This window comes from Pseudophryne corroboree, chromosome 5, assembly GCF_028390025.1.
Source record: "Pseudophryne corroboree isolate aPseCor3 chromosome 5, aPseCor3.hap2, whole genome shotgun sequence".
Lineage (NCBI taxonomy): Eukaryota > Metazoa > Chordata > Amphibia > Anura > Myobatrachidae > Pseudophryne > Pseudophryne corroboree.
In genome coordinates this window covers 274,700,236-274,727,639 of record NC_086448.1, presented here as the reverse complement: position 1 = coordinate 274,727,639, position 27,404 = coordinate 274,700,236, and the positions used below count along the sequence as shown (strand labels likewise).

At 39.8% G+C, this 27,404-nt stretch overlaps 1 protein-coding gene across 1 annotated transcript in view; it reads right to left on the bottom strand.

The window, feature by feature from the left end:
- The window catches only part of LOC134927618 (collagen alpha-6(VI) chain-like), a 409,854-nt gene that overhangs the window by 131,867 nt on the left and 250,583 nt on the right, over positions 1-27,404 (bottom strand). The window contains exons 26-35 of the mRNA XM_063922353.1: positions 24,302-24,364; positions 20,104-20,166; positions 19,544-19,594; positions 17,922-17,957; positions 12,645-12,707; positions 5,222-5,284; positions 5,090-5,125; positions 2,481-2,517; positions 2,383-2,394; positions 1,796-2,289 (exon numbers count right to left, since the gene is read on the bottom strand). Coding sequence (XP_063778423.1) covers positions 1,796-2,289; positions 2,383-2,394; positions 2,481-2,517; positions 5,090-5,125; positions 5,222-5,284; positions 12,645-12,707; positions 17,922-17,957; positions 19,544-19,594; positions 20,104-20,166; positions 24,302-24,364 — 918 coding nt within the window. The remainder of the gene's footprint in view (positions 1-1,795; positions 2,290-2,382; positions 2,395-2,480; positions 2,518-5,089; positions 5,126-5,221; positions 5,285-12,644; positions 12,708-17,921; positions 17,958-19,543; positions 19,595-20,103; positions 20,167-24,301; positions 24,365-27,404) is intronic.

Below are 27,404 nucleotides of genomic sequence, written 5' to 3'. Positions count from 1 at the left end.
ATGGATAAGGATATCCAGGGTTACGGGGCATAGTCACGCACTATGGTTATTATAAAAAAGAGGGGTAAAACGTAACGGCAGTCATCAACTTCAGTCAAAATTTTATACAAAATAATCGTGCATAGGAGACCACAAATAGGTTGAACTCGATGGACAATTGTCTTTTTTCAACCTTAGATACTATGTATGTTACTGTGGGTGCCTTATCCTGATATATAGTATTATCTAATCTATGATCAATCAATATCCATCTTTAAAAGGCAATTCATCCCAAAGCCATTTCTTGCTACTCTCCATTTCCTTGTACTGATACCCAGACCTGTACACAGTGAAAAAAAATTAAGTGCTTGTTTGTGCTTTTGTATCTAGAATAAAACCTAATGAATTGTTAAATAAAACTAAGATTGGTTATTAAGTGAGAATTATCAGCTGCCTGCACATAACTAGTACAGCGCAGGTCTGCACTGCAGGCAATTGCTGGTGTCCCTAGGTAAGTACTGTAGATACATATAGCAGTTGTCCAACTAACAAGAGAATAGCTAGACAGATCAAAGTCAGGAGTTTTAAAGCAGACAGTCATCAATTTAAGAGTTAGCCCAACATGGGTAGTTAGTTAGGCAAGGGACAATACCAGTAGTCAAATGAAAACTAAGTGGATACAAACATAAGAAAGTATATAAGACAAGACAGAGGCAGTAATATCATTAGGATGGGTAAAGAGAAGGACAAGTTACCTATACTATTCAGGAGAACTGAATTCCCAGTCGCAGCATGCGTTTGGGCCTATAGCAGCTAACCTTTTTTGCTAATGCCTGCACTTGGGTACTCTAACATCCTACAGGACTTAATAGAGCACAAGGGCAACATGAAACAGATTTAACTGTAAAACTTTAAGGAGAAATAGAGCCGAAGAGTAAATAAGTAAATGAAATAGGAAATTAAACTACTGAGGAGAGGGATCTAGGAGTCACTATTTCAGGTGAGTTAAAGGCAGGTAAGCACAATGTAACAAAGCAATGAGGAAAGCTAGTCAGATGCTTGGCTGCATTGGGAGAGGAATCAGCAGCAGAAAGAAAGAAGTAATAATACCATTGTATAGGTCATTGGTACGGCCTCATCTAGAATACTGTGTTCAATTCTGGAGGCCATATCTTCAAAAGGATAGTATTACATTAGAGACTGTACAAAGAAGGGTAACTAAAATGGTGCATGGCCTACATCACAAAACATACCCAGGAAGACTAAAAAAATCTCAATATGTATAGTTTGGAGAAGGGAAGGGAAAGGGGGGACATGATAGAAACTTTAAAATATATCAAGGGTTTTAACAAAGTCCAGGAGGGAAACATTCTCCAAATGAAGAGAAGCAATAGGACACGAGTACATGCATTGAGACTGCGGGGGTGAAAGGGAGGCAGGTTCAGGAGAAATTTGAGGAAAAATTACTTCACAGAAAGGGTAGTGGACAAGTGGAATAGCCTCCCATCAGAGGTGGTAGAGGCTAAGGCAGTAGAGCAATTTAAACATGCATGGGATAGACTTAAGGATATCCTTACAAAGAAATAAGGATCAAATAAGGTTTGAAATAAAACTATGGTAAAAAAAGGGGCAGACTAGATGGGCCAAGTGGTTCTTCTCCGACATCAAATTCTATGTTTCTATGTAACGTCATACAATGTGCATGCACATTAAACTTATATGACCTGAAAACATTATCAAACAATTGATAATAATATCAAAACTTTAAATGTTTCATCTTAATAAATAAGATTTTAAAGAGCAAATTTTAACTCACCGAAGAAGCTTTCACAACGTTGGGTACATCACGGAAAGCGATTACTGCAGGTATAATTTTAAGCGCCCTTAATTCTAACACAGCTGTGTTTATGGAAGTGGCATCTTGGGATGGTCCATTCGCAAAGAAAACAGCAATATTCCTCATGAGAACTCCATGACGGACACGCTTGAAGATATTTCTAGCCACAAACCTCATGGCTTCCCCAATGTTTCTTGGAGAGCTTCTCCTTTCAGATGAGATGTTTTGGATTGCTTCAAGTAGCAGGTTTTTATTCTTGTAGTCAGTGAAACGAATGAGGTACTTAACATTATTGCTGTACGACACTACTGCCACACGTGCTCCTTTGGGGCAATTACTGTCACTAATTTCCATCTGTTTTACAAGGGAGATGATAATGTCCTTCATTCTTTGAAAGGCGACTTGTGAAACGTCTTCCGATACATCAATAGCAAACACTACTTCACTTGGATAAACTGGACATTTAGGAGCACCTTAAATAAAAAGATGAATACCTTTTAGATCTTATTAAAGACAAAAATAATGAAACTGTAACTATATAGTAATGTTTAAAAAAAATGTTTTACCTGAAAAGCAAGCTGCAAATAAAGAAATATCAGTATGTTAAAATAATGTCATTGTTTTTGAAAGACAAATACTATAGACGGAAGCTGAATTTACTTACGGCAATTATCTCGTGTAAAGTTTACAAGTTCGCATGTCTGAAAAAACATTGCAATATATGTATGATTACAAAGACAGCTGTAGCCCAAGTATGTAAGTAGTACTGTATAACTAATTTACAGATAATGCAAAGTTGCCCTTGATTTATCCAGTTTAGTTTTAAAATAAACATATCAGGACTATTTTTTTTTTTTAAAAATCTCCCAACAGTGTTGAATTAATAATTTAGCCTATGTGTACATTGGCAGAGGCATGGGATAGAAGCAGCTCAAGCCAGACTTGCAAAGAGGATAATTGGCCCCTGTAAAAATGCAATGCTATTTGGGGAATTCGGGGTAAATACACAGACAGGGTCTACAGTATTTGTTTCTGTCTCTGCTGTTACACTTCAACATTGTGTTGATCTCAATGGTTCTTTGTCATAGGTATTGACAATGCCTTTTTAAAGTTCCAGCAATCAAACAGAATGCATCTTACGTGGAGGGGCTACACTGGGTAAGTTACTGGCCTCTAAGAGGTCTATGTACTAAAGGGGTGATTCAGAGTTGATCGCAGCAGCAAATTTGTGGGGTGTGGTCAAACTGAAATGTAAATTGCAGTGTAAAAATAAAGCAGCCAGTATTTACCCTGCACAGAAACAAAATAACCCACCCAAATCTAACTCTCTCTGCACATGTTATATCTGCCACACCTGCAGTGCAGATGGTTTTGGCCAACTGCTAACAAATTTGGTCCTGCGATCAACTCTGAATTACCCCTAAAGTCTTGGAGAGAGATATAGTGGAAAGAGGATTTATTTATGAATAGTTGGGTTGTAAACCCTGACACTTCTGAACATGTTTATGCCGATATTTAAAAGGGCAATTCTTTTACTAGCTGTGTCTTGCTAGTAAAAGCATTGCTCTTTTAAAAATTTAACATACACACGCTCCGAAGTGTTGAGTCTTCATAAATAAACCCCAAAGCACCAGCCAGTTAGCCCCTAACTGTCGTGTTAAAAGCGGTCACTGTGTTTGAAAAATGACAGAGCTCGTTGGTTGGTACTTTATCTCTAAAAGTCTCTACTGTACTGATACAGCATCTATAATATATGCGCCATTGCTGCTTCGAATGTTAGGACTTTGGGATACTTTCAGGCATGCTGAATGAAAAGTAGCATAGAAATGCACCCGCTAGCAATTACTATCACATTGTGGTGGCCCTGCGTCCTTTGAAAGCAGACTGCTATAACTTTACCTCCACATCACCCTCCAGGCCCGGGAAGGGTTATGTTACAAGCTGTGGTGTAGTACACCAGCACCCCTGTACAAGGAGAAATACTGGTCCAGTATTGACTTGAGTTAGAATGACCAAACTATAGTGTAAACTCTTATGCTATACATAATAAACAGGGACATGTGTTTTATTGGCTATTTACATAACTATTGTATAATAACTTTAAACTCCCTGGTGCCAAATATTTATGACCCTGGCATATAATTTAGGGCCTCATAAAGAGATGTACACTAATGCGTTCGCAGCTGCAAATTTGCATGCAGCTAATGAGAAAATCTGCTAATGATGTAGGTTCCGTATAATGTAGTAAGTTGTAGTGAGACCCCACAGGTGGTATCGCAGATCCATGCGGCTGCACAAAGAGACACAGATCCTTCCATAATTAACCATCTGAGTAACCTTATGATTGCACAGAACGGGAACTGGGATACTGGCGCCATGTTTTCGGCACATTTGGCATTACAAGCGTCAGCATGCGTAGGTTTCCTAGGACTATCAGGGGCTCTCAGTGCTTACACTATACTATCTTCGTATAGGGTGTGGTATAGAAGATCTACAGTTATTAGATAGTCAGTAGGTCGACACCATATGGTTGACATGCATTAGGTCAACAGGGTCAAAAGATTGACAGGTAAAAGGTAGACAGTACAAAAGGTTGACAGATACAATAGTTCAACATAAAAAAAGGCTGACACAAGTTTTTTTAATGTTTTTTTTGTATCATTTTGTATGGTTCATCACCGGTAACCCCAATTAGTGATAAGGTAGATCATCGCGGGCTCACTTCGCATGTCATGCTTTGCAAACCAAAAAATAAAAACACTTGTGTTGACCATTGCTATGTTGACCTGTCAAGCTTTTGACCTGTATTTCTTTTGCCTGTCAACCTATTGCGTGTGGACCCTATGGTGTCAACCTATTGGCTGTCCATCTAGACAGTGTCTATCCATAGTCCGGATTCCTTTCTTATAACCTTGATACCAATTAGGCTAGCTACCAAGAAGTGCCCAGTGCCACTAAGCTTTGAGCTAGAACTCTCCCATTATGTTTTGGGGCATTCACCCAAAAGAAGAACCAGGCTTGATACGGAGCAGCCTGCCTATATTTAGAGAATTAATCGGTTGGTTTTTATTATTTTATTTCTTTAGTTTAGCCTGTTCGGACAGGCAAGATAGCTCTAACAGCATGCGGCTTGGGGTAGGCTGTCTGTGATGAATAGAAAATCTATTGTTTGTGGCAATTTGGGAACTTGAGAAATATGCTGCATAACAGAAATGTCAACTGAATTATTGTTGGATGAAAAAATGTTAAACTAAAGTACAGTAGGTTGCCTACCGTGAAAGATACTGCTCCCTGTGGTCCTTTTGTACCCTAAATAAACACAGAATAATAAAGTAGCATTATTTAGAGGCCTTAACATGTAAAATATTGTAATGTTATTGTTGGCCTAATAAACATGCTTCTTACCCTAGGACCAGGTGGTCCAATATCTCCTGGGCCACCTTCTACTCCCGATAGGCCAGGACTGGCCTGAAATAAAAATGAAATATACAGTAGCATTCCATAAAATAATGACAATCTACTTTAGTGAACAATACAGCCCAGTCTTATTGTAGAAGTTGCACAAGCATTTATGTCATGTAACATGTGCCTCAGACACTCCCACTTGTTAATTATCAGCATAATTCCATATACGTGACGAGCATAGAGTATTTCATAAGCACAGCCATTAGGCGGACAGTGTATAGTGAGTACATGTGTAGCCTTGACTCTAAAGTCAGAACTCCAAAATTTCCTTTAGTTAACAATTCAATCTAGGGATTATAAGGTTAAGTCAATTCTATTCATAGATAGGAACAGTAAACATTCCTGAGCAGAGGCCATCTGATATTTCTGCCCAATATCTAATAAGGAAGTTAATTGCAAACTGCCCTATAAGCCTAACCAAGTGTGCCCAGCAGGGGCGGGCCGGTCAGGGAGGCACAGTGCAATTTACTGGACAGCACTATGGACACTTGGGGTGCATTATAAATAAAAGCTAATAATAAAAGGTTAGTTAACAGCATATCACAGTAGAATGCTCTGTGTATTGTAAATCAATCATTAGAATGATGTCTGATTTTTATAGGTGATATTAGAATAGTGTATTGTATTGAGGTGCCTCTGTATATAGAGGTCACTAGAATGCTCCCTGTATTGTAAAATGGTCACTAGGACACTCTAAGTATTGCAGAGATGTAACTAGTATGGTCTCTGAATTGTGTAGAGAGCACTGTATAGTTCTGTGTATTGCATATTGGCTGCTATTGCATAAGTGCTCTCCGTATTGTATAGTTGTCAGTGTTACCTGTATTGTATATAAGTGATGACATTGCCCTATGTATCGTATATAGGTCAACAGAAAGCTCCATGTATTGCATAGAAGTCAATAGAATAATATCCATATTGTATTGGGCTCGTAATCTGTGCTTTGCCATATGAAGCTGGTAAGTTTTAGGTAAAGCTCCTTCACATAAATTCTTTTATATTTTTATTGACTATAATAATCACATTTATATTAGATTAACTATGCCTACTCATTTTTTTGTCATGTCTGTTTTTCCATTGCGACATGCTGGTAGGAAAATCTTAGCCACTTGCTTGTGTTTGCCCCCCACCTCTCCCAGACTAAAATTTCATGCCCGGATATGGTGTACAGTAACCACCTTGGCTGGAGTGGTTTGGGGGTGCCCTGCACCCTAGAGGCGAACCCCTACAACGTTAGGGATCTGTTCAATGAGGTTACCTTGATTAATGATGGGCAGGCTCATAATATTGGCCAATTTTATGCCAAAAACCTCAGATATGATGTATAATGAAATGTATGATAATTGTAATGGTTGTATGGTGCACTTGCTCTCTTGCTCCTATGTTGTAGTACAGTAACCACCTGCAAGAGTACTGATACTTATGAGGCCACACCCCTGAGATGACTGCATTGTAAGTTGTGTTATGTATTCAGGGCATTATTTAACTAATTATTCCATCTGATCAGTGACTGAGGAACATCTTATGTATCTTATTTATCAATCTTATTTTTTTCTGAAATTACTAGCTGTATTAGTGTGATTACTTTATTTGTATATTTATTTTGTTTGCTTGTGACTCTGATTATCAACTTGGGACATTATTTTCCTCAGGAGAAATTGCAGAATTGCATCATAAATGCAGTTATAAATACATCAGACTTTATTATTACCCGATAGAGCATTGTTCCACATTTTTATTACGGATTTTATGTCTGCCTTACATTGGTGATTATTTATTGTGAAAATAAGTATTGCATTTGGTTTTATTTGCATTGCGAGTTCAGTATATACTATAGCAAGATCACATTACATATAATGGAGTCTATCTAGTAAAAACAACGATTGACAGTGAACATTTTAGCCAATTCTCACCATTAGATTGTGCCATAATTATATGAAACTACCTGCCAGGTCAGTCTTTGCGTAGAGGACCTGTACCAACCAGGAAAAAACTGCCCTGCCTGTTTACATATAAAGATTTACAGTAGGGAAATTATGATAACAACCAAAGAGCTCTGACCAAACATCTGTTCCATTAACACAGCTCAAAATTTATGAAGCTTGGAGCTCTAATTCCGAGAATCTAAAGGTTATTATTCACCATCAGTATTCTATTATGCCATCATAATTTCCACAAACCACTTCATTAGAGAACTGGCCCAAATTCTAATCTTCATAAATCAGTAAACATAGTTTTTTTTTCATCTAATCCTATATAATAAAAGGCTAACGCTGCTCATCACCTCAAGTATTCTCTGGCGGCTGTGCATTTCCAAATGGAGCAACACTTGAATTGCTCTGTTGGGCACCATCTAGTGGCCATCGGTGCGCAGAATACTTGAGGTGATGAGCAGCGTTAGCCTTTTATTATATAGGATTAGATGAAAAAAAGACTGTTTACTGATTTATGAAGATTAGAATCTGGGCCAGTTCTCTAATGAAGTGGTTTGTGGAAATTATGATGGCATAATAGAATACTGATGGTGAATAATAACCTTTAGATTCTCGGAATTAGAGCTCCAAGCTTCATAAATTTTGAGCTGTGTTAATGGAACAGATGTTTGGTCAGAGCTCTTTGGTTGTTATCATAATTTCCCTACTGTAAATCTTTATATGTAAACAGGCAGGGCAGTTTTTTCCTGGTTGGTACAGGTCGTCTACGCAAAGACTGGCCTGGCAGGTAGTTTCATATAATTATGGCACAATCTAATGGTGAGAATTGGCTAAAATGTTCACTGTCAATCGTTGTTTTTACTAGATAGACTCCATTATATGTAATGTGATCTTGCTATAGTATATACTGAACTCGCAATGCAAATAAAACCAAATGCAATACTTATTTTCACAATAAATAATCACCAATGTAAGGCAGACATAAAATCCGTAATAAAAATGTGGAACAATACTCTATCAGGTAATGATAAAGTCCGATAGCACTGACGTCTGTGGTCATGAAAACGTTCGAGCGTCTGGTTTTGAATCACCTGAAAACTGTGACTGGCCCCCAACTGGACCCCCTGCAGTTCGCCTATCGCTCGAATCGGTGTGTCGAGGATGCAGTCAACCTGGGCCTGCACTACATTCTACAGCACCTAGACATTCCCGGTACCTACGCGAGGGTCCTATTTGTCGATTTCAGCTCGGCCTTCAATACAATCGTCCCCAGCATCCTCCACCCCAAATTACTTCGCCTAGGGGTCCCAGAAGCTACCTGTTCCTGGATAATAGACTTCCTGACAGATAGGACACAGGTGGTGAAAGCGGGGGAATTCACCTCTCAAGCGTGGTCCATTAGTACAGGGGCCCCTCAGGGCTGTGTCCTCTCACCCCTGCTCTTCTCCCTGTACACAAATGACTGTACCTCAGAGGGGCAATCAGTAAGGATCATCAAATTCGCCGATGACACCACCGTCATCGGCCTCATCAAGGATGGGGACAAATCGGCCTATAGACGGGAAGTAGACCGGCTGGCCCAGTGGTGCATCCACAAAAACCTTGAGCTCAACCCCCTCAAAACTGTCGAGATGATAGTGGACTTCAGGAAGAAGTCATCTAGTGCACCTCCGCTAACTATTGCTGACAGTGTGGTATCGCTTCAAGTTTCTAGGGACCACAATCTCCCGGGACCTTAAATGGGGTCCAACGCTGACGCCACTGTTGGGAAAGCACAGCAGAGGTTGTTCTTCCTCAGGCAACTAAGGAAGTTCAACATCCCACAGAAGCTTCTGCTCCTCTTCTACTCCGCGATTGTGGAGTCGGTACCGTGCTCCTCGATACTCGTATGGTACAGCTCCGCCAGCGCGAGGGACAGATGCAGGCTCCAAAAGGTGGTCAGAACCGCAGAGAAGATTATCGGGGTCGACCTTCCCTCAGTCCAGGACCTGTACTTGTCCAGAGCTAAAAAGCGGGCAATGAAGATAGTAAAAGACCAGCTACACCCCGGCCACAGCATGTTTAACTTGCTTCCTTCAGGCAGGCGTTACAGGGCTGTCCCTGCCAGATCCACCAGAAGCCTCAAAAGTTTCTTTCCCCAAGCGGTCCGCCTGCTGAACTCCTGAACATTGCCTGACTAGACGTACATATAACTCACTTGTGTCCTTACGGTATACCTATCTGTGTAACTTTACTTGCCCCCCCCCCACACACACACACACACACCTGCTTACCTGTTACCTGCTTGGCTGTTGTATAGCAAACCGAAGACAAATTCCTAGTATACGCAAGTATACCTGGCCAATAAAGCTGATTCTGATTCTCTGATTCTGATCAGACTTTATTATTACCTGATAGAGTATTGTTCCACATTTTTATTACGGATTTTATGTCTGCCTTACATTGGTGATTATTTATTGTGAAATAAGTATTGCATTTGGTTTTATTTGCATTGCGAGTTCAGTATATACTATAGCAAGATCACATTACATATAATGGAGTCTATCTAGTAAAAACAACGATTGACAGTGAACATTTTAGCCAATTCTCACCATTAGATTTGTCCATAATTATATGAAACTACCTGCCAGGCCAGTCTTTGCGTAGAGGACCTGTACCAACCAGGAAAAAACTGCCCTGCCTGTTTACATCAGGGCCGGTTCGAGGGCCCTCTGCGCCCCGGGCAGGGAATGGGGGTGTGGCTTAATACAGGGGGCGTGGTCAGTTATGCCCCCTGTACAGTAGAAGCGCTGCTTAAATGCTGAGCGGTGCGCGATGCCGTCATCGCGCAACGCACAGCAAAAGGTCCTCTCCACGAAGGAAAACTAGATGCGTAGCGTCTAGTTCCCTTCGCGGAGAGGACCTTTGCTGTGCGGTGCGCGATGACGTCATCGCGCACCGCTCAGCAAAGGTCCTCTCCGCGAAGTGAAACTAGACCCTACGCATCTAGTTCCCTTCACAGGGGACCACAGCCGCAGAGCCGGGGGACACAGCGGGCAGCGGAGGGCACAGCAGTGGCGGATCTTGCCATGGTGCGGCGCCCTCCAGATGGCGCCAGCACCCTCCGGAAGGCGGCGCCCCGGGCAAAAGTCCTGCTTGCCCGTGGCAAGATCCGCTACTGGTTTACATATAAAGATTTACAGTAGGGAAAATATGATAACAACCAAAGAGCTCTGACCAAACATCTGTTCCATTAACACAGCTCAAAATTTATGAAGCTTGGAGCTCTAATTCCGAGAATCTAAAGGTTATTATTCACCATCAGTATTCTATTATGCCATCATAATTTCCACAAACCACTTCATTAGCGAACTGGCCCAAATTCTAATCTTCATAAATCAGTAAACAGTCTTTTTTTCATCTAATCCTATATAATAAAAAGCTAACGCTGCTCATCACCTAAGTATTCTGCGCACCGATGGCCACTAGATGGTGCCCAACAGAGCAATTCAAGTGTTGCTCCATTTGGAAATGCACAGCCGCCAGTGCTAACACTACTGTTATGTTGTTCCGTAATTTTAACGTGCTGGTAACTATGGTAACTAGTTTAAATATAATGGGTAGTGTATGATACACTATATATTTTGTCTATGTATAAATCCAATTGCAATTGATTTGCAGTCACTTGTGTGCACTCCGACCAAAGGGTAATTTAGGGCAGTACGGACGGTGTAATGGTTAGCATTACTGCCTCACAGCACTGAGGTCATGGGTTCGATTCCCACTATGGCCCTAACTGTGTGGAGTTTGTATATTCTCCCCGTGCTTGCATGGGTTTTCTCCGGGTACTCCGGTTTCCTCCCACAATCCAAAAATATACTGGTAGGTTAATTGGCTCCCAACAAAATTAACCCTAGTGTGAATGTGTGTGCGTGTACATGTGGTAGGGAATATAGATTGTAAGCTCCACTGGGGCAGGGACTGAGGTGAATGGCCAAATATTCTCTGTAAAGCGCTGCGGAATATGTGTGCACTATATAAATAACTGGTAATAAATAAATAAAAAATAAATAATAAATAATTTCTCCTCTATAGGGAAAAATAACCAGAAGACAAGAAGTGCTGGCACTCATGCATCTTCCTAATAAAAGTAAACATATGTTTTATTCAACCAAGCTGAAAGAAAAAACACAGAAAGGTGCTTTTGTCAACTTGCTTATTGTCTTTACTTTTAATACTTACACTTACCACACTGCCACCTCAGTCAGTTCTAAATTCCCAAAAAACAAAGTTCACTCAGCGCTTAATGAAAATTACACATTTTCCATTTCAGTGTCTATTAGTGTAAGGTGTCACTCCTGTAATTTTGTCTAGCTGCCATGTGATTAGGTACACTGTCATTAGTCACTCACAATCACATTACATCACAGAGAAAGAAAAAGGTTCCTGAAGTAAAAACAGAAAGTTAAAATGTATTGCACATGCTAGCATATTCACAAAAGTTTTCAATATCTTGTATGTCTTTAGTGTTCATCTCTACAGAATCAATTAAAAGGTTGTGTTTAGCCTATAGTAATACTGTAGTTACAACTGATAAGGTGCATTACTATTAGACAGTATACAATCTAATAATGCCTTCACTGTACTGGCTTCTAGAGATCATGGCATCATCCACAAACATTTTATAGATGTACTATAATGTACAAATATTTAGGTACTCTCTGTCTGAGATGGTATACTGTATTTATCCATTTGCAACTTTAACTTAAACAATTAAGCCCCTATAACTTTTATAACTGTGTACATGTTTTCTAGTTATCACATAAAATTACCATGGATTTTCATTGTAAATTACACTGTTCTTCTGACTCTGATGGAATGAATTGAAGACGATTGAAGCTTTGCATTAAAAACTTCAAGTCAAGTGGAAAAAAATTACCTGATGATTCTGGGATCCTTTGCATATGTAGACACCTCCATGTTAACTCAGTGAAACTCAATAATAGTGTATTTTAACACTTTAAGACAGCCCTACAAATTCTCACTTTACAAACTGTATTTCCATCATTGTTGCACAAAAAGAATATTAAGCTTACATAACTGGTCAAAATTGTTTAAGAAACAGGCAATGATGGCACTTTAGCTGTACCATATGTCCCAAGTGTCCTCAGCTGCAGCATCTACCTGTATCTCTTTCCAAATAATTGTAGTTGTACAATCAGACATATAGGGCTGTATATAATGAAGTCCGAGATGGCTGGAGGTGCAGGTTCCCAGCCAAGCTCGGATGTTTTTTTAAAGCGGCAATCATGTACAAGGCAAAACCATGCCTTATAAATGATTGCCACTTTAAAAAAAAAGTCCAAGTTCATCTGGGAACCTGCACCTCCAGCTAACTCGTACTTCATTACATCCAGCCACTAATCTAAGTACAACAAATACATTCTTACCTGTCTGCCTTTTACACCTTTAGGACCAACATTTCCAGACCTGCCAAGCTCTCCATCTTCTCCCTGTATTTTCACATCACGTGGTTATTAACTGAATACAGAGTTTGGATAGCTAATGGCTCAACAACCACAGGTCTTACATGATCAATATATTGATTAGACTTTAATCTTGGCACAAAGGCAATAAGATGTCATGTTTTCCATTTTGGATTTTAGGGACAAGATCCGAATTTGTTTTTAAATAACTATTTTACTTTACTTAAATTGTGATATACAGTATAAACATTGACTTCTAAAAAACAGCCTAATAATTCTTAAAATGATAACAATATAAAAGTGAAAACAGGCAAGTTATCTTTCATTAGAGGCCTGAATACAAGATGACTGTCAGCTTATCAGTCTTAGAATATGATAGATTTAGCCCTTCCAAAATCTTTTTTGCACTTAACACACATAACCGATGCTTCTGGCAAATAAATCATAGACTCCTGAACGGGCCCTGGCTTATGAATATTGTCAGAGTTTAGATGTCACTATAGAAGCTAGCTATATATAGTCTACAGCATAACTAGAATGTGGAACCACTCTTGTGCAGGTAGTCATGAAGACATTTTTAGAGACCATGGGGTATATGCAATTGCGGTCGAATTCCCAAAATTGTCGAATTTCGGGAATTTTTCGCCCAAAAAAAAATATCGTCAATGCAATTCAGTGCTTTCCGTCCAAAAAACGGACTTTCAAAATTCGACTTTTTGAAATTCGCCTTTTGTCAAATTCGACTTTTCTGCAATGATACAAGTGCTGCAATTCGACCAAAGTGTATTCAATTGAAGTTTGGAAATTCGACAACAGTGCTTTTAGACAGTAAATTCGACATTTTCAATCCGCCACACTTTGGTGGGTGAAACTAATACAAAAAATTTAAAACATGTTTTTTTTTGTGTTTTTTTTATTGATAATAGCATATCTATTTATATTATAAGGGATTAGGTACTTGGTTTGTCTTTTTTGGAGGCACAAGTATTATTTATATTTTTTTTAAATAATATATATATTTTTTTTTTTAGATGGAATGCTAAAATCCCGGAAAAAAATGGCGTGGGGTCCCCCCTCCAAAGCATAACCAGCCTCGGGCTCATCGACATGGTCCTGGTTCTAAAAATGCGGGGGGAAAATTGACATGGGATCCCCCGTATTTTTAAAACCAGCACCGGGCTCTGCGCCTGATGCTGGTGCCAAAAATACGGGGGACAAAAAGAGTAGGGGTCCCCCGTATTTTATACACCAGCATCGGGCTCCACTAGCTGGACAGATAATGCCACAGCCGGGGGTCACTTTTATACAGCGCCCTGCGGGCGTGGCATTAAATATCCAACTAGACACCCCTGGCCGGGGTACCCTGGGGGAGTGGGGACCCCTTCAATCAAGGGGTCCCCCCCCCAGCCACCCAAGGGCCAGGGGTGAAGCCCGAGGCTGTCCACCCCATCCAAGGGCTGCAGATGGGAGGCTGACAGCCTTGAGGAAAATGACAGAATATTGTTTTTTCCAGTAGTACTACAAGTCTCAGCAAGCCTCCCCCGCAAGCTGGTACTTGGAGAACCACAAGTACCAGCATGCGGGAGAAAAACGGGCCCACTGGTACCTGTAGTACTACTGGAAAAAAATACCCAAATAAAAACAGGAGACACACACCGTGACAAGTACAACTTTATTACACACTGCCGACACACACATACTTACCTATGTTGACACGCCGACTGCTACAGTCTCCGACGATCCGAGGGTACCTGTGAAAAAAATTATACTCACCTGCCAGTGTCCAGAGATAAATCCACGTCCAGAGATAAAATCCTCGTACTTGGCAAAATAAAAACACGCACACCCGTACCAGCGGACTGAAAGGGGTCCCATGTTGACACATGGGACCCCTTTCCACGAATGCAGAGAGACCCCCCCGTGACTGCTGTCACTGAAAGGTCTCTTAAGCCAATCAGCGAGCGCAACGTCCTTGCACTCTGCTGATTGGCTGCGCTTCTGAGCTGTCAGACAGCGCCTCGCAAAGCCTCTCCATTATATTCAATGGTGGGAACTTTGCGGCTAGTGGTGGGGTCACCCGCGGTCAGTGGCTGACCGCGGGTAACCCCACCGCTGACGGCAAAGTTCCCACCATTGAAAGTAATGGAGAGGCTTTGCGATGCGCTGTCTGACCTCAGACGCGAGACAGCCAATCAGGTGAGCGCCACGAAGTAGCGCTTCCTGATTGGCTGAAGGGACCTCAGTGACAGGAGTCACGTGGGGTCCCGGCATTCGTGGAAAGGGGTCCCATGTGTCAACATGGGACCCCTTTCAGTCCGCTGGTACGGGTGTGCGTGTTTTTATTTTGCCAAGTACGAGGATTTTATCTCTGGACGTGGATTTATCTCTGGACACTGGCAGGTGAGTATAATTTTTTTCACAGGTACCCTCAGATCGTCGGAGACTGTGGCAGTCAAAGTGTCAACATAGGTAAGTATGTGTGTGTCGGCAGTGTGTAATAAAGTTGTACTTGTCACGGTGTGTGTCTCCTGTTTTTATTTGGGTATTTTTTTTCAGTAGTACTACAGGTACCAGCGGGCCCGTTTTTCTCCCGCATGCTGGTACTTGTGGTTCTCCAAGTACCAGCTTGCGGGGGAGGCTTGCTGGGACTTGTAGTACTACTGGAAAAAACAATATTCTGTCATTTTCCTCAAGGCTATCAGCCTCCCATCCGCAGCCCTTGGATGGGGGGGGACAGCCTCGGGCTTCACCCCTGGCCCTTGGGTGGCTGGGGGGGGGGGACCCCTTGATTGAAGGGGTCCCCACTCCCCCAGGGTACCCCGGCCAGGGGTGACTAGTTGGATATTTAATGCCACGGCCGCAAGGCACTGTATAAAAGTGACCCCCGGCTGTGGCATTATCTGTCCAGCTAGTGGAGCCCGATGCTGGTGTAAAAAATACGGGCACAAAAAGTCCCCCATATTTTTTGCACCAGCATCAGGCGCAGAGCCCGGTGCTGGTTTTAAAAATACGGGGGATCCCATGTCAATTTTGTCCCCGCATTTTTAGAACCAGGACCAGCTCGAAGAGCCCGAGGCTGGTTATGCTTTGGAGGGGGGACCCCACGCCATTTTTTTTTCGTTTTTTTCCCGTTTTTCCCCGTTTTTTTAAATCGCGGCAAAATCCGGCAAATCGGCCGTTTTTCGCCCGCGGGACTGTCGAATCCGTTTTTCATTGAATATGGTGAATTCCGGCAGCCACCTGCCGGAATTCACCTGTCGAATTGTGTCGAATTAAAAAACGGCGATAATTTGCCGCGATTCGCCGCTAATTGCATATACCCCCATGTGGTTAGAAAGGAAAAATGCATGAAAGGGTGAAAAGTGGTGGTGGGAGTCATCCTAAGCACTGCAGGGGTTCAAATGGGGCTGGGGCTTACCTATATATTCCACTTATTTTTTTTGGAGACAGGGCTTGATGATTTGCAAATACTGCATTCAGCGAGCCTCATGATAACCAGAAGCCATTCTCATTTGTCAGGATATGCAAAAAATGAGGGAGAGGATTGGAGAAAAAGAGAATCATGTTTCTACTTTGGAGGATACCAGTGCTCCTGTTCAGTGTTGGACTGGGGCATGAATGGCGCACCGGGGGAATCCAGTGATAGGGGCCCATACTTATGGGAGTGGCCAGCCTATAAAGGGGGTGTGGATAGCCTCCACAGAGGCTTGAAATACACAATTGTCTATTGCAGTGTAATGCAGCATATCTACCATGTATAATAGAAGGGCACAGTCTGGAACCTAATCGCTAGAGGAAGGAGTGGGCCCTAAGGCAGTGGGCCACTGGTGGTTTCCCCTGTACCCCTGTGGGCCAGTCTGACCCTACTCCTGTTACAGGAAAGTTGGCCACCTTACAGGCTTAGATTGGGATATTTGCCACCAAAAACTAACATATATTGAAGGGCGACTCAGGAGCAACAAAGTCCACATTGTGGGGTTGCCTGAGAAGGCAGAGGGTCTGAACTGTTTTTTGAATCTTGCATGCTATCTGTGTTTGTCAAAAACAATTTCATGCCACAGCTTGCTATTCAGAGAGCTTGTTGTATCCCTACCCATTCTCTCCCACCTGGGGCACCTCCACAGACTTTCATCGTCAAGGTTCTCTATTACAAGTATCGTGATGCTAGTCTTCGGTAGCCAGAACCAAAGGACCCATGGAATATAATGGTCAGTGGGTTGCAGTTTTCCAGGACTTTTTTTTACAAAGGTTCAAGGTGAGAAGATGGCTGGGGACCTTCAACTACCATATTCTATGTTCTTTCCTGCACAGCTGCTGGTGGTGGCTAAGAGCCGTACTCACTTCTTTGACTCTTCTCGGGAGGGTACAGCATGGATTGTCTTGCAGGCGCCAGATCATGCTGCTCCACCATTATGGACTCTGTTGAACCTGAGTATTATTTTTCTATTTGACCTTGTTTCTATGTGTCCAGGGTATGATTGCTGATATTATTGCCATTTCATTATATGTAATGACAATACTGTAATATATTTCTCCTTTTTACTGGTATCTATTGTTTTTATACCTCCCTGGACTCGAATAAGGTCCTGTTCTCCTTATATAAATTTTTAAAGTTCTGAATCAGACTCACAGTGTTAGGAGCTCTTCCAATGGTTACTGTTCTCCATGGCTGGAGAAGCCATGACCTCTACGTGTATGGGTGTAGTTGCCCTAGTCATTTATTTATCCACTTTTATACTAATTTTGTTTCACTGATTTGTTCTTTGTGAGGGCTTAGGCGTACCTAAGGTGGGTACCCAAGGTGGAGGGTATGCAGGGTGAGGGAGGTTGGGGTTTTCTTGCTGGTTTGCTTTTTTGTTTTTCATGTTTTTGTTTTTATATTTCTCCGTTTTGTCTGTTAAAAACACTTGATTTCAAAAAAGTACATGACAAAAAGACTGATTCATGTAGAAACAGTGAATTAATTGCACACATAAAAAGAGTAAAAAGAAAGAACTGCATTTTTATCCTGCCTAAATCCTCATTACATGGAATATTGATTTATTTTAGGTTAAGTTATATTTAAATGTGTTCCTTTTCCACATTTCCTCAAAGTTTATTTTGTTGGGCCAGTCCAGCAAATTTAATTTTCTGAACATTGGAATACAATTTGCAAATAACCTCATATTTTACTTTCTCTACTTGCACATGTATTAATCATTGTTGGAACAAAGAAGTAGCAAAACAGAATGAATTTCCTACCTGAGGACCAGGATAGCCAGGGAATCCTGTATGACCCTGCAGGAGAATGGGTTGGATTAGCAATAAACTCTAGAAATATACAGTACTACAGACTACTATTGTACAGTACTTTCCTTCCTAGCAAGACAGAACATAAAGCATCAACTACAGTTAATTTATCATAAAAAAACTAACAGTACAGTATAAGCAAAAGGACACAAATATTTGATGAAACGCTACAGCACTAGGGCTGGTTAAATCAATTATCATATACGTCAAGGCAAAAGTATAGCTAAAATAAACACACATAAATGTGCTACTGTAACACATAGACAAAATTAAATTATTGTGTTTATGTGTCTACTTGCTGTGTTGTATACTAGCATACATCCCACCTATCACAATTTTGGTGGAACAGTTGGCCATGCCTACGTCTCACATAATGTCCCGACTCCCCGGCTTCAAAAGTAAAGAGGTACAGTATGGTAATAGTCTTGAATTAAAAGACACTTGGAGGCAATTCTGAAAATCGGTTCCAATAAAAGAACAAATATCTTGTATATTGACACCTATAAAAAAACATTTTTGTATGCAGCTTACAATCTAGACCTTTACAGTGACTCAGTCAACATGACACAAAGCATAACACATGACTTAACCATTCAATGCAAGCTGGGAACAATAGATGATAGGCTTATGCTAATAAACCTTGGCGCACCTAGGTGCAGCAAAGGAGCCTAGATGAGCGAAGCTCCATCTGTATAGGTGCAGTGTATATTGTAACTTTTTTTTCTGGATGTGAATAGATAATGCCTTCTGAATCATTTATGTATGTATATTGTACATTATGCACTTAATCTATGTAAGCTCCACCTAGTGGTCAGACCGATATAAGCTTAGTCCTCTGAACCTTCACCAAAGCTCCCCAATGCTCGCTAGGCATACGATAGCACAGACCTACCATTTTACCTCATGTACTCAATCAAACAAGTACAGCATTATTTTGCCCTTTGTAACAGCAATGATGGTAAGAATTCTGAATTACAGTATGTGTCACCATTAAATCTGCTGACAGTTCAGAATTTAGTTATGTTTGTGTGATAAGTCAGTGCATTATGTATACTGTAGCAGATTCTCATGTATGTATTTCATGTTATTTATATATATATATATATATATATATATATAGCCATAGCATGTACTGTACATATTGCATGTTTTAATGTTTGCATTATATCAAGTTTATATTGCAATCTCATGCCATTGCTTGTTTGTATTCCAGGTTAACCAATTCACTTTGCAAATACCATTACTACAATTAAACACAATTCTTCAGACTTTCCCATCTAGTTTGGATTAATTGATAATCAGGAGTGGTTATGCTGTCTGCCTACTTATAGGGAAGTTTATAGAGAGGACAAAACAAGCTCTTTTATATGACACAAAATGATGAGATTCAACAAAAATGCAGAGATGTAACATTAGTGTTTAGTTAAGTTTCAAGCTATCAGTTGTAGAATCATCTAATACGATAACATCAGAAAGCTAGGCAGAAACACATGTTAAAAATATATAAATATAATACAATAATAATAATAATAATAATAATATATAACATTGTAGATTATATAACACATGTTTACCTTCTGTCCCTTTATACCTGGAGAGCCATAACCATCAGCGCCATCATTGCCCTGACAACAACAAAGAATATATTACTGCAATCGATACACATAAGTAGATTAATATCTCAGTCATTGAGCCTAATTGCTAATTCACTCATTTCTCCAGGAACTAGTCACACTGATTACTTTCAAGGTGCCCATGTTTGTTAGCTGAGTCAATAGTCTTGAAAATGCAGCCTTTTACTTTATTAGGAACAAATAAGACAGGATGATTCCGCACAGGATCTGAGTAAGATCGTAATACTATAAAATCTGTAGGAATGACAGACTAGTGAGGCACAAAGCACAAAATCTGCCTCATTCATGTCACAGAGGCCTAGCAAAGTTGATCATTGCCATAAGTATTGGTGCAGTATAAAAAATGCACACTTCAATTTAGACATCTTAAAAAAAAAAAATGATGTTACACAGTATGCACATAAACATTTACAAAAAAACAAAACAAAACAAAAAACACATTAGACAAATACTTCAGAAAATGGATAAGAAGTAAAGGGATAGTGCATATTAATACGTACTGGAAAACCTCTACGTCCTGGAATTCCTGTCTCACCTTTCTCCCCAGACTCTCCTGGTTCTCCCTACATTCAAAAGGCATCAACAATAATATTAGTAAACCAACAAATACACTTAAAAAAAGGTTGAGATGTCTGCTAAGTATGTCTATAGCAGACAATCAAACACTTAAATGTAGCACCTGTGTACAACAGAACAAAACATACACAAGTCTACTAATATACTTGTACTGCATGTGAAAAATTATTTTTATGGTATTTAAAAGCTGTCAACTAGTCCTAAACATACAATAAGGCACCTGCAGTGATACCAGACAGCCAGCACCATAACAATCAGTTGATGGAAACGGATTGGTTTATTATTGGACATTCTGGCGAAAGTAAGCAGATGACCGCTATTGGTGTGTGTGTGTGTGTGTGTGTGTGTGTGTGTGTGTGTGTGTGTGTGTGTGTGTGTGTTGTCATTTCCTGGCAATACTTATTGGCCCTTGTGGCTAAATTGGACTATAATCTCAATCCTTGAGCCAAAGGGCAGGATAATGCTATCTCTGTCTGACATTAACAATTCCCTAAAAGTATTTACTTTACACCGCCTAGATTAATTTTAGTGCAGATCGCTTTCACCATATCACCATGATATGCTACCTGTCCACCATATAAGATTTTTAGGGTGGTATGCAAATGATATATCACTTCCAATCTTCTTTCTAAAGTAGTCCCTGTGATCGCTCATATCACGTCCATAGTTATCAGATTTAGCTGTGTAAAGGGTTAGGGCACCTTGCTACCCCAGGGGTAGCGAGATGAATTGATGATACCATGTTCGTCAGCAGAAACAGAACGGATGTGGAAGGGGGCGGAAAGAATTGAATACCGCCATTAGAATACAAAGTCACGCAAAGCTATGACTACTGTACTCCAATATAAAAATATGTACACTTATAACAGTGTTACTACTGTTTAAAGTTGTTCAATTGTATAAATAAATTCATACTGTAGTGTAGTAATTTAATACTGAGAGTTTTTATTTTATTTTTTAATTCTGAGCACCCCTTGATATTCTCTTTTTAACCAATGTGATATTGTGCCCTGTTTCCATATTGTCTTTCCTGAACCCTTCGTCTTGGAGGTGAAACGTGCAGGGTGAATAGCCGTTTGGTCCAAGACTATTTGGAATGGATTGCTGATTTTACTGTGTACATATTCATGGACAAATGCTACATCCTGTTTATGCTGAAGTTCGAAGTACAAAGAAGCCATTTTATTGTGATATCTTGTCAACAGTTCTATTTTGGATTTGCTATTTTATAATAAACTAGCTGTTCTACCTGTCCTTCGCACAGAAGTTTCTGATTTTTACAGTTGTAAATATAAATGAGTGTTAAATATTTGGTAAATCTATAGAGCTGTAAATTTGAGCCATTCTGTAAGTAAATATGAATCCAGCAACCATAGCAGATAGAGTAAAAACTGACAGGACCTTTTTTGTAGTTTATTAAATTCTACACACTGGGAGTGCAATCCAAATTTTGATCCGATTGTACATTTGGGCGTTATCGTTCACACAGCACAATCCACGCATCGGTAATAATTTCATTAAGTCAACTCCTTTTTATCCCCTTGGGGAGGTTTATTATTGGACACTGAGGAAGCCGCTGAGCTGTATATTCAAGCGGGGAAACGCGTTTGTTGGATGCACTGTGAAAGAGTCTTGTGAGATATCTTCATTCTACTACTGGCCGGCCAGAGACACCTGCACTTGCGGACAACATCTGAGATTATACCTGCTATCCACCAGGCAGTGGACTCCGGATAAGGCTGTTTATGGAAGTGACAGCCGGGAGAGGTATTAATGTGATGTGCACAAAGCTGAACATATGCACAGCTAATATTCTCTACAAAAAGCCATAACCACGAAATAGATTAAGTATAGCTCACACTGGTTGAAAACTTGGTGGTGTGAGGAAATTTATCTGGAAAGCATAATTTGTTGGCTGTATGCGTTTGCCAAAAAAACTGTAACCTGCATAAAGAATCCAGGTGTGTTAAACTGACCGGACAACTATTCATTATAACAACTGAGGAAATATAATCACTAGCTGGACAATTATATTGAGTGACAACATTCACGCGGTTATAGGTTACTGTTAAAAGCATATAAGGAAGTAATATATAGTTTAATATTCAACTGTATACGTATACATATAATCAGTGAGGAACGGTTTTCTCTGGCTCGGTATATTAAGCGGAAATAATCCTGCAGGATATAGAGTATAATTGATATATATGGTAATTGTTTTTACATGGTATGGATATATAAGATGTATCTTAATATGTGATATTAAATCAATAATTTTTTAGTGTAAAAGTGCTAGCGCTGTTCTTTCTTGCGTGTTTTTTAGTTCTATTTTGGATTTGCTATTTTATAATAAACTAGCTGTTCTACCTGTCCTTCGCACAGAAGTTTCTGATTTTTACAGTTGTAAATATAAATGAGTGTTAAATATTTGGTAAATCTATAGAGCTGTAAATTTGAGCCATTCTGTAAGTAAATATGAATCCAGCAACCATAGTAGATAGAGTAAAAACTGACAGGACCTTTTTTGTAGTTTATTAAATTCTACACACTGGGAGTGCAATCCAAATTTTGATCCGATTGTACATTTGGGCGTTATCGTTCACGCAGCACAATCCACGCATCGGTAATAATTTCATTAAGTCAACTCCTTTTTAACCCCTTGGGGGAGGTTTATTAAAATTCTATTTATGTCATTTTCCTATTTCCCACCAGCAGAATACCTACAGTATGTTAAATTTCATCTTCCTAACATATCGGGAAGAGAATTAGTGATGAGTCAGTGAGTGAGTGAGGGCTTTCGCATTTGTGTAGTTTATTAAATTCTACCAAATGGAGGTGCCATCCAAATTTTGATCCGATTGTCTGTTTGGGTGTTATCGTTCGCGCAACGCAAGCCACGCACTGGTAATGACGTCATAATGTCAACACCCTTTTTATCCCCTTAGGGGAGTTTAATTAAAGTTCTAATTAGGTAGTTTTCCTATTTCCCATCTGAAGAATACATATGTTAAATTTCATCTTCCTAACATATCGGGAAGTAAGAGAATTAATGATGAGTCAGTAAGTGAGTGAGTGAGTGAGTGATTTCACATTTTTGTAGTTTACTAAATTCTACACACTGGAGGTGCAATCCAAATTTTGATTTCCTATTTTCCACCTGAAGAATACCTATGTTAAATTTATCTTCCTAACATTTTGGGAAGTAAGAGAATTAGTGATGAGTGAGTGAGTGAGTGAGTGAGTGAGTGAGTGAGGGCTTTCGCATTTATATATATATATATATATATATATATATATATAGATAACTGCAGAATAATACAATAGCGTAGCCCACTGTGACTTGTGACTTATTTACAAATTCCACAAAGCTAATGATTCTTCATTAAGAGAATGTGAGGATTTGTACACAACACATGAGTTTCATGATATGCTTCATATTATTTGTTTGATGTACACACATTATCAATGTTTAATCCCTTGTGTAACTTTATTATACTATGTGCGCCCTCTTGTTGTCTTTTAATTAGAATTTTAATTAGAATTTGTGTAAGGTTCAGTGCAGGTTCAAACCTGTAACAAAAAGATGCAGCTATTTATTCCTAACACTGCTTCTGGGGAATTTAACAATTATGGGGGGAATTCAATTAGCCACGGTAAATTACAGTGCTAAATGCTGTTTTTTCGCAGCTTCGTTCATAAAAACCCCCTCAAGGATAAGGGTACTTATCACATATCCTGTGTTTTTTGCACGTTAGTGGGGGAAAACTTATACTGCGAAGAATAAGGGCATTAATTGAATTGCCTGATAAAAACAATTGCCAATTGAATTCCCACCATATCTGAATATAACACAGTTAGGGTCCTTCTTGTGCCATTATCAAGAGTATATATGCGTACACACACTTGATCCTCTGCTAATGCCTAATAATATGTTGTACGTGAAAGGAAAACAATGCAGATGTCACAACTGCAATCTATTTTCTTCACTGCAAAAAAGTTGTGTGGTACTTAATGACAGTACAGTGAGGCAAGATGAATGTGTTTTCTGCTCAAGCTACTGTATACTTTACATGTGCAAACGCCCTAAAAACAAACCTTTTTATATTTTCTTTCATCACCTACCTTTGGTCCTCTAGACCCCACATTGCCAGAAGGACCAGGAGAACCAATAGCACCAGGCGTTCCCTACAATGAAAAAAAAAATAGATTAATATGTACAATAGACAGAATCTCAGAATGGAGAGGAAAGCAACCTGTTATACACATTAATGCCTGCTTATGGTTAATATTGTGTTGATTAAATTACACTTGTGTTGTTAGCAGAAATAATGTGTGTTTTAAGAAGTCAATCTAAGAAGTACAAAAACGTGAAAAGCTGGAATGTCTAAAGAAATTAGGTTAATTGACAATGGAACAGTCAGCGTTCAGAAGAGAAAACAAACAAATAGGGGGAGAGTCAAATGTTTGAAAAGTCATTTGGAAGTCTGTTTTTTTCCAATCTAATAGACAGGAAAAAACAGACACCCAACCGATTTTTCAAACATTTGAATCTCCCCCATAGTGTGTAACTTACAGGACTGCCATACCTCATAAGCAGATCTATTTTACTTTATAAGACATATAAGGATTTGTACCTTCCAAGGATATCCAGATGAATTCATGTCTTGGCCGCAAATGTAACACTTAATTCCAGGTTACAAATGTATTGACTTAGAAGGCTACTAAATTTGATCAGTTTAAAAAAGACAATTTTTAACACCCAAATATATATATATATGGAAACGTTTCCAAGCCCTGACATGGATCAAACTATTTTACTTTTAAAAGATGCTACATAAATACTGCAAAATGTTTTAGAATTATAATCTGAAATTATTACAATGGCATCCTAGTGACCTATAATTGTTAGTAAGATTAGCTGCTTGTTGGAAACAGGGCTTTTAGCTTTTGAAAAATATTCCCAGTAGTGATGCTGACTAGGCCACACACTGCTAATGGCACTGACTGTATTGCTGCCAGAGTTAGGCTGACCCATAGGGGAACAGGTGAAACCCTGATGGGCCCCACTGCCTGTGGCCCCACCTCCTCCTCTAGGAATTAGGTTCCATACTCTATCCTAGTACACTTTAAGTATATGCTATACATATTTTATATTATACTGCACAGGACTATGGTGTATTTTCTCAAGTGTATTACTGTTATTAATCTGGTACATTATGATGCACGCGCTAGCAAGGGGCCCAGCCTATGTACTCTCTAATGGTTAGCTAGGCCTCTGTGGTAGTTGGTCACACCTCCACTATTGCTTGCCACACCCTTATTGCATTACTCCCACTGCATTTCCCCGATGGACCCTTCATGCCCCAGTCCGACACTGATTGCTGCTGTGATTCTGCTGCTGGTTGCAGAGCACTTGCACCGGCCGTGTATCTTGCACTTCTGACAATGAAAGATTTAAGGTTGGCTCTTGCTGGTATTCTCATTACTCATGTGACGGTGCCTGTTACAGGATGCAGAATTAAATATGTATCCCTTGATGTGAAACCTTATTTAAATATCTTCAATTCAGAAAAGTTCCTAAAACTTTTGCATATATGTTTCTGACCATTATTTTAGGTTTAGCTGCCTTGTAAGTTACCAAGAACTGTAAGGGGAAAAAAAATCCTGCCTCCTCTTCTACAGTATATAAACCCAAACAATTCCCATAATGATCCTTTCCCTGTATAGGGATTTCCACCAGAGAAATATGAAAATGCATGTGCACACCCTAAAGATTACGAACACTGGTAATCAGGACAATTATAATAAACTCTGCAATTCTACATACAGTAAAATGGAGGTTCTTAGCATACATTTTGGACAAAAAATATGGGCCCACCTACCATAGCTAGGTGTGACCTCATCAGGAGGGTCACTAACATTCCTAAGGTTGAAGTCCAGAACACAGGATCCCCCAGGCCAGCATAACCCAATTGGTCCAAATCATCACAGTAGTAAAAAGTAGCAGTATAAGTGTTAAAAAGTGTTACATTAATAAGAAGTAGCAGTTTAGGTGCTATAAGTGTTACATTGGTGAGAAATAGCAATTAAAGTGTTCAAAAATGTTACATATTCCTGATCCAGGTGTGGGTCTTTGAGGGCGGACCTACTGCATTGTTTTTTAGACGTGCCTGGTGATACCCTGAATCTGGATTCAAATATGTCACTTGCCATTGGGTCATATACTTACCTTTGACACCTGAATTGGCCATATTTTGCATCCTTCCTGGGGACAGTAGCACTGGGGGTATGTCAATTATTATTATTGATATCTGCAGAGGCTAAGAAATGTGTCCTCCAACTGTGTTTGCAGACCACCATCCCGCGATTCTCACTTTTTCTAGAAAAAGTATATTCCATGATTTTTGGACGGATTTCCTCGAAGCTTCGCTGAAAAAAGAATACTTTACGGAACACTTCTTTGACACATGGGAGAGCTATATTGACACTTGCTTCCTACTACTCAGGGAACAAATGTGGAAATGTTTCCGAGGTACAGTGTGGTATGAACCACGAATGTACTTCCAGGACCTCATTGACACAACTCCTGCTCAGGGTGGTTTTTATATGCAGGTACACTTCTTTTAATATTTTATATCACTTTCTTTGTTTATTTATTAGCTATGTAACCTTTTCTCACACATTTTCCACTCTTGTAACACTCCTAACACTGAGTATCTGCTTTCACTCACCTATTACTTCATTGCAATCTTTCATTTGTGAGATGCCCTGGGGAGGTTTTGACTGGGCTGCTGTGGTGGTGCCCCATGTCCCAGTATTCAACCCCTAGAATGAAAGGGATTTACCCAATGAGGGGACCTGGACGTTGGCGGGTAAGCACATATTTCTGGCAAAATTTATGCTAACAAACGCTTATTTGATATTTAATAGTAAAATGCATTTCAATTTTGAATAGTAATGATTGCATAGTACACGTGCATCTTTTTTTTCTAGAAATCCTGGATAAATTTCTAGAATATGCTAATATTAGCAATGGGTTCGGGTGTGGGGCCTCCTGGGCTGGTATGGCTGGGCTGCTCCTGGGCATCAGTATTGTAACACTTAATGTAACACTTTTTAGCACTTAAACTGCTTTTTACCTATAAAACACTTTAACAGTAATTGTTACATCTCACCTATGTAACACTTTTAGCACCTAACCTGCTACTTCAATAATGTTTCACTT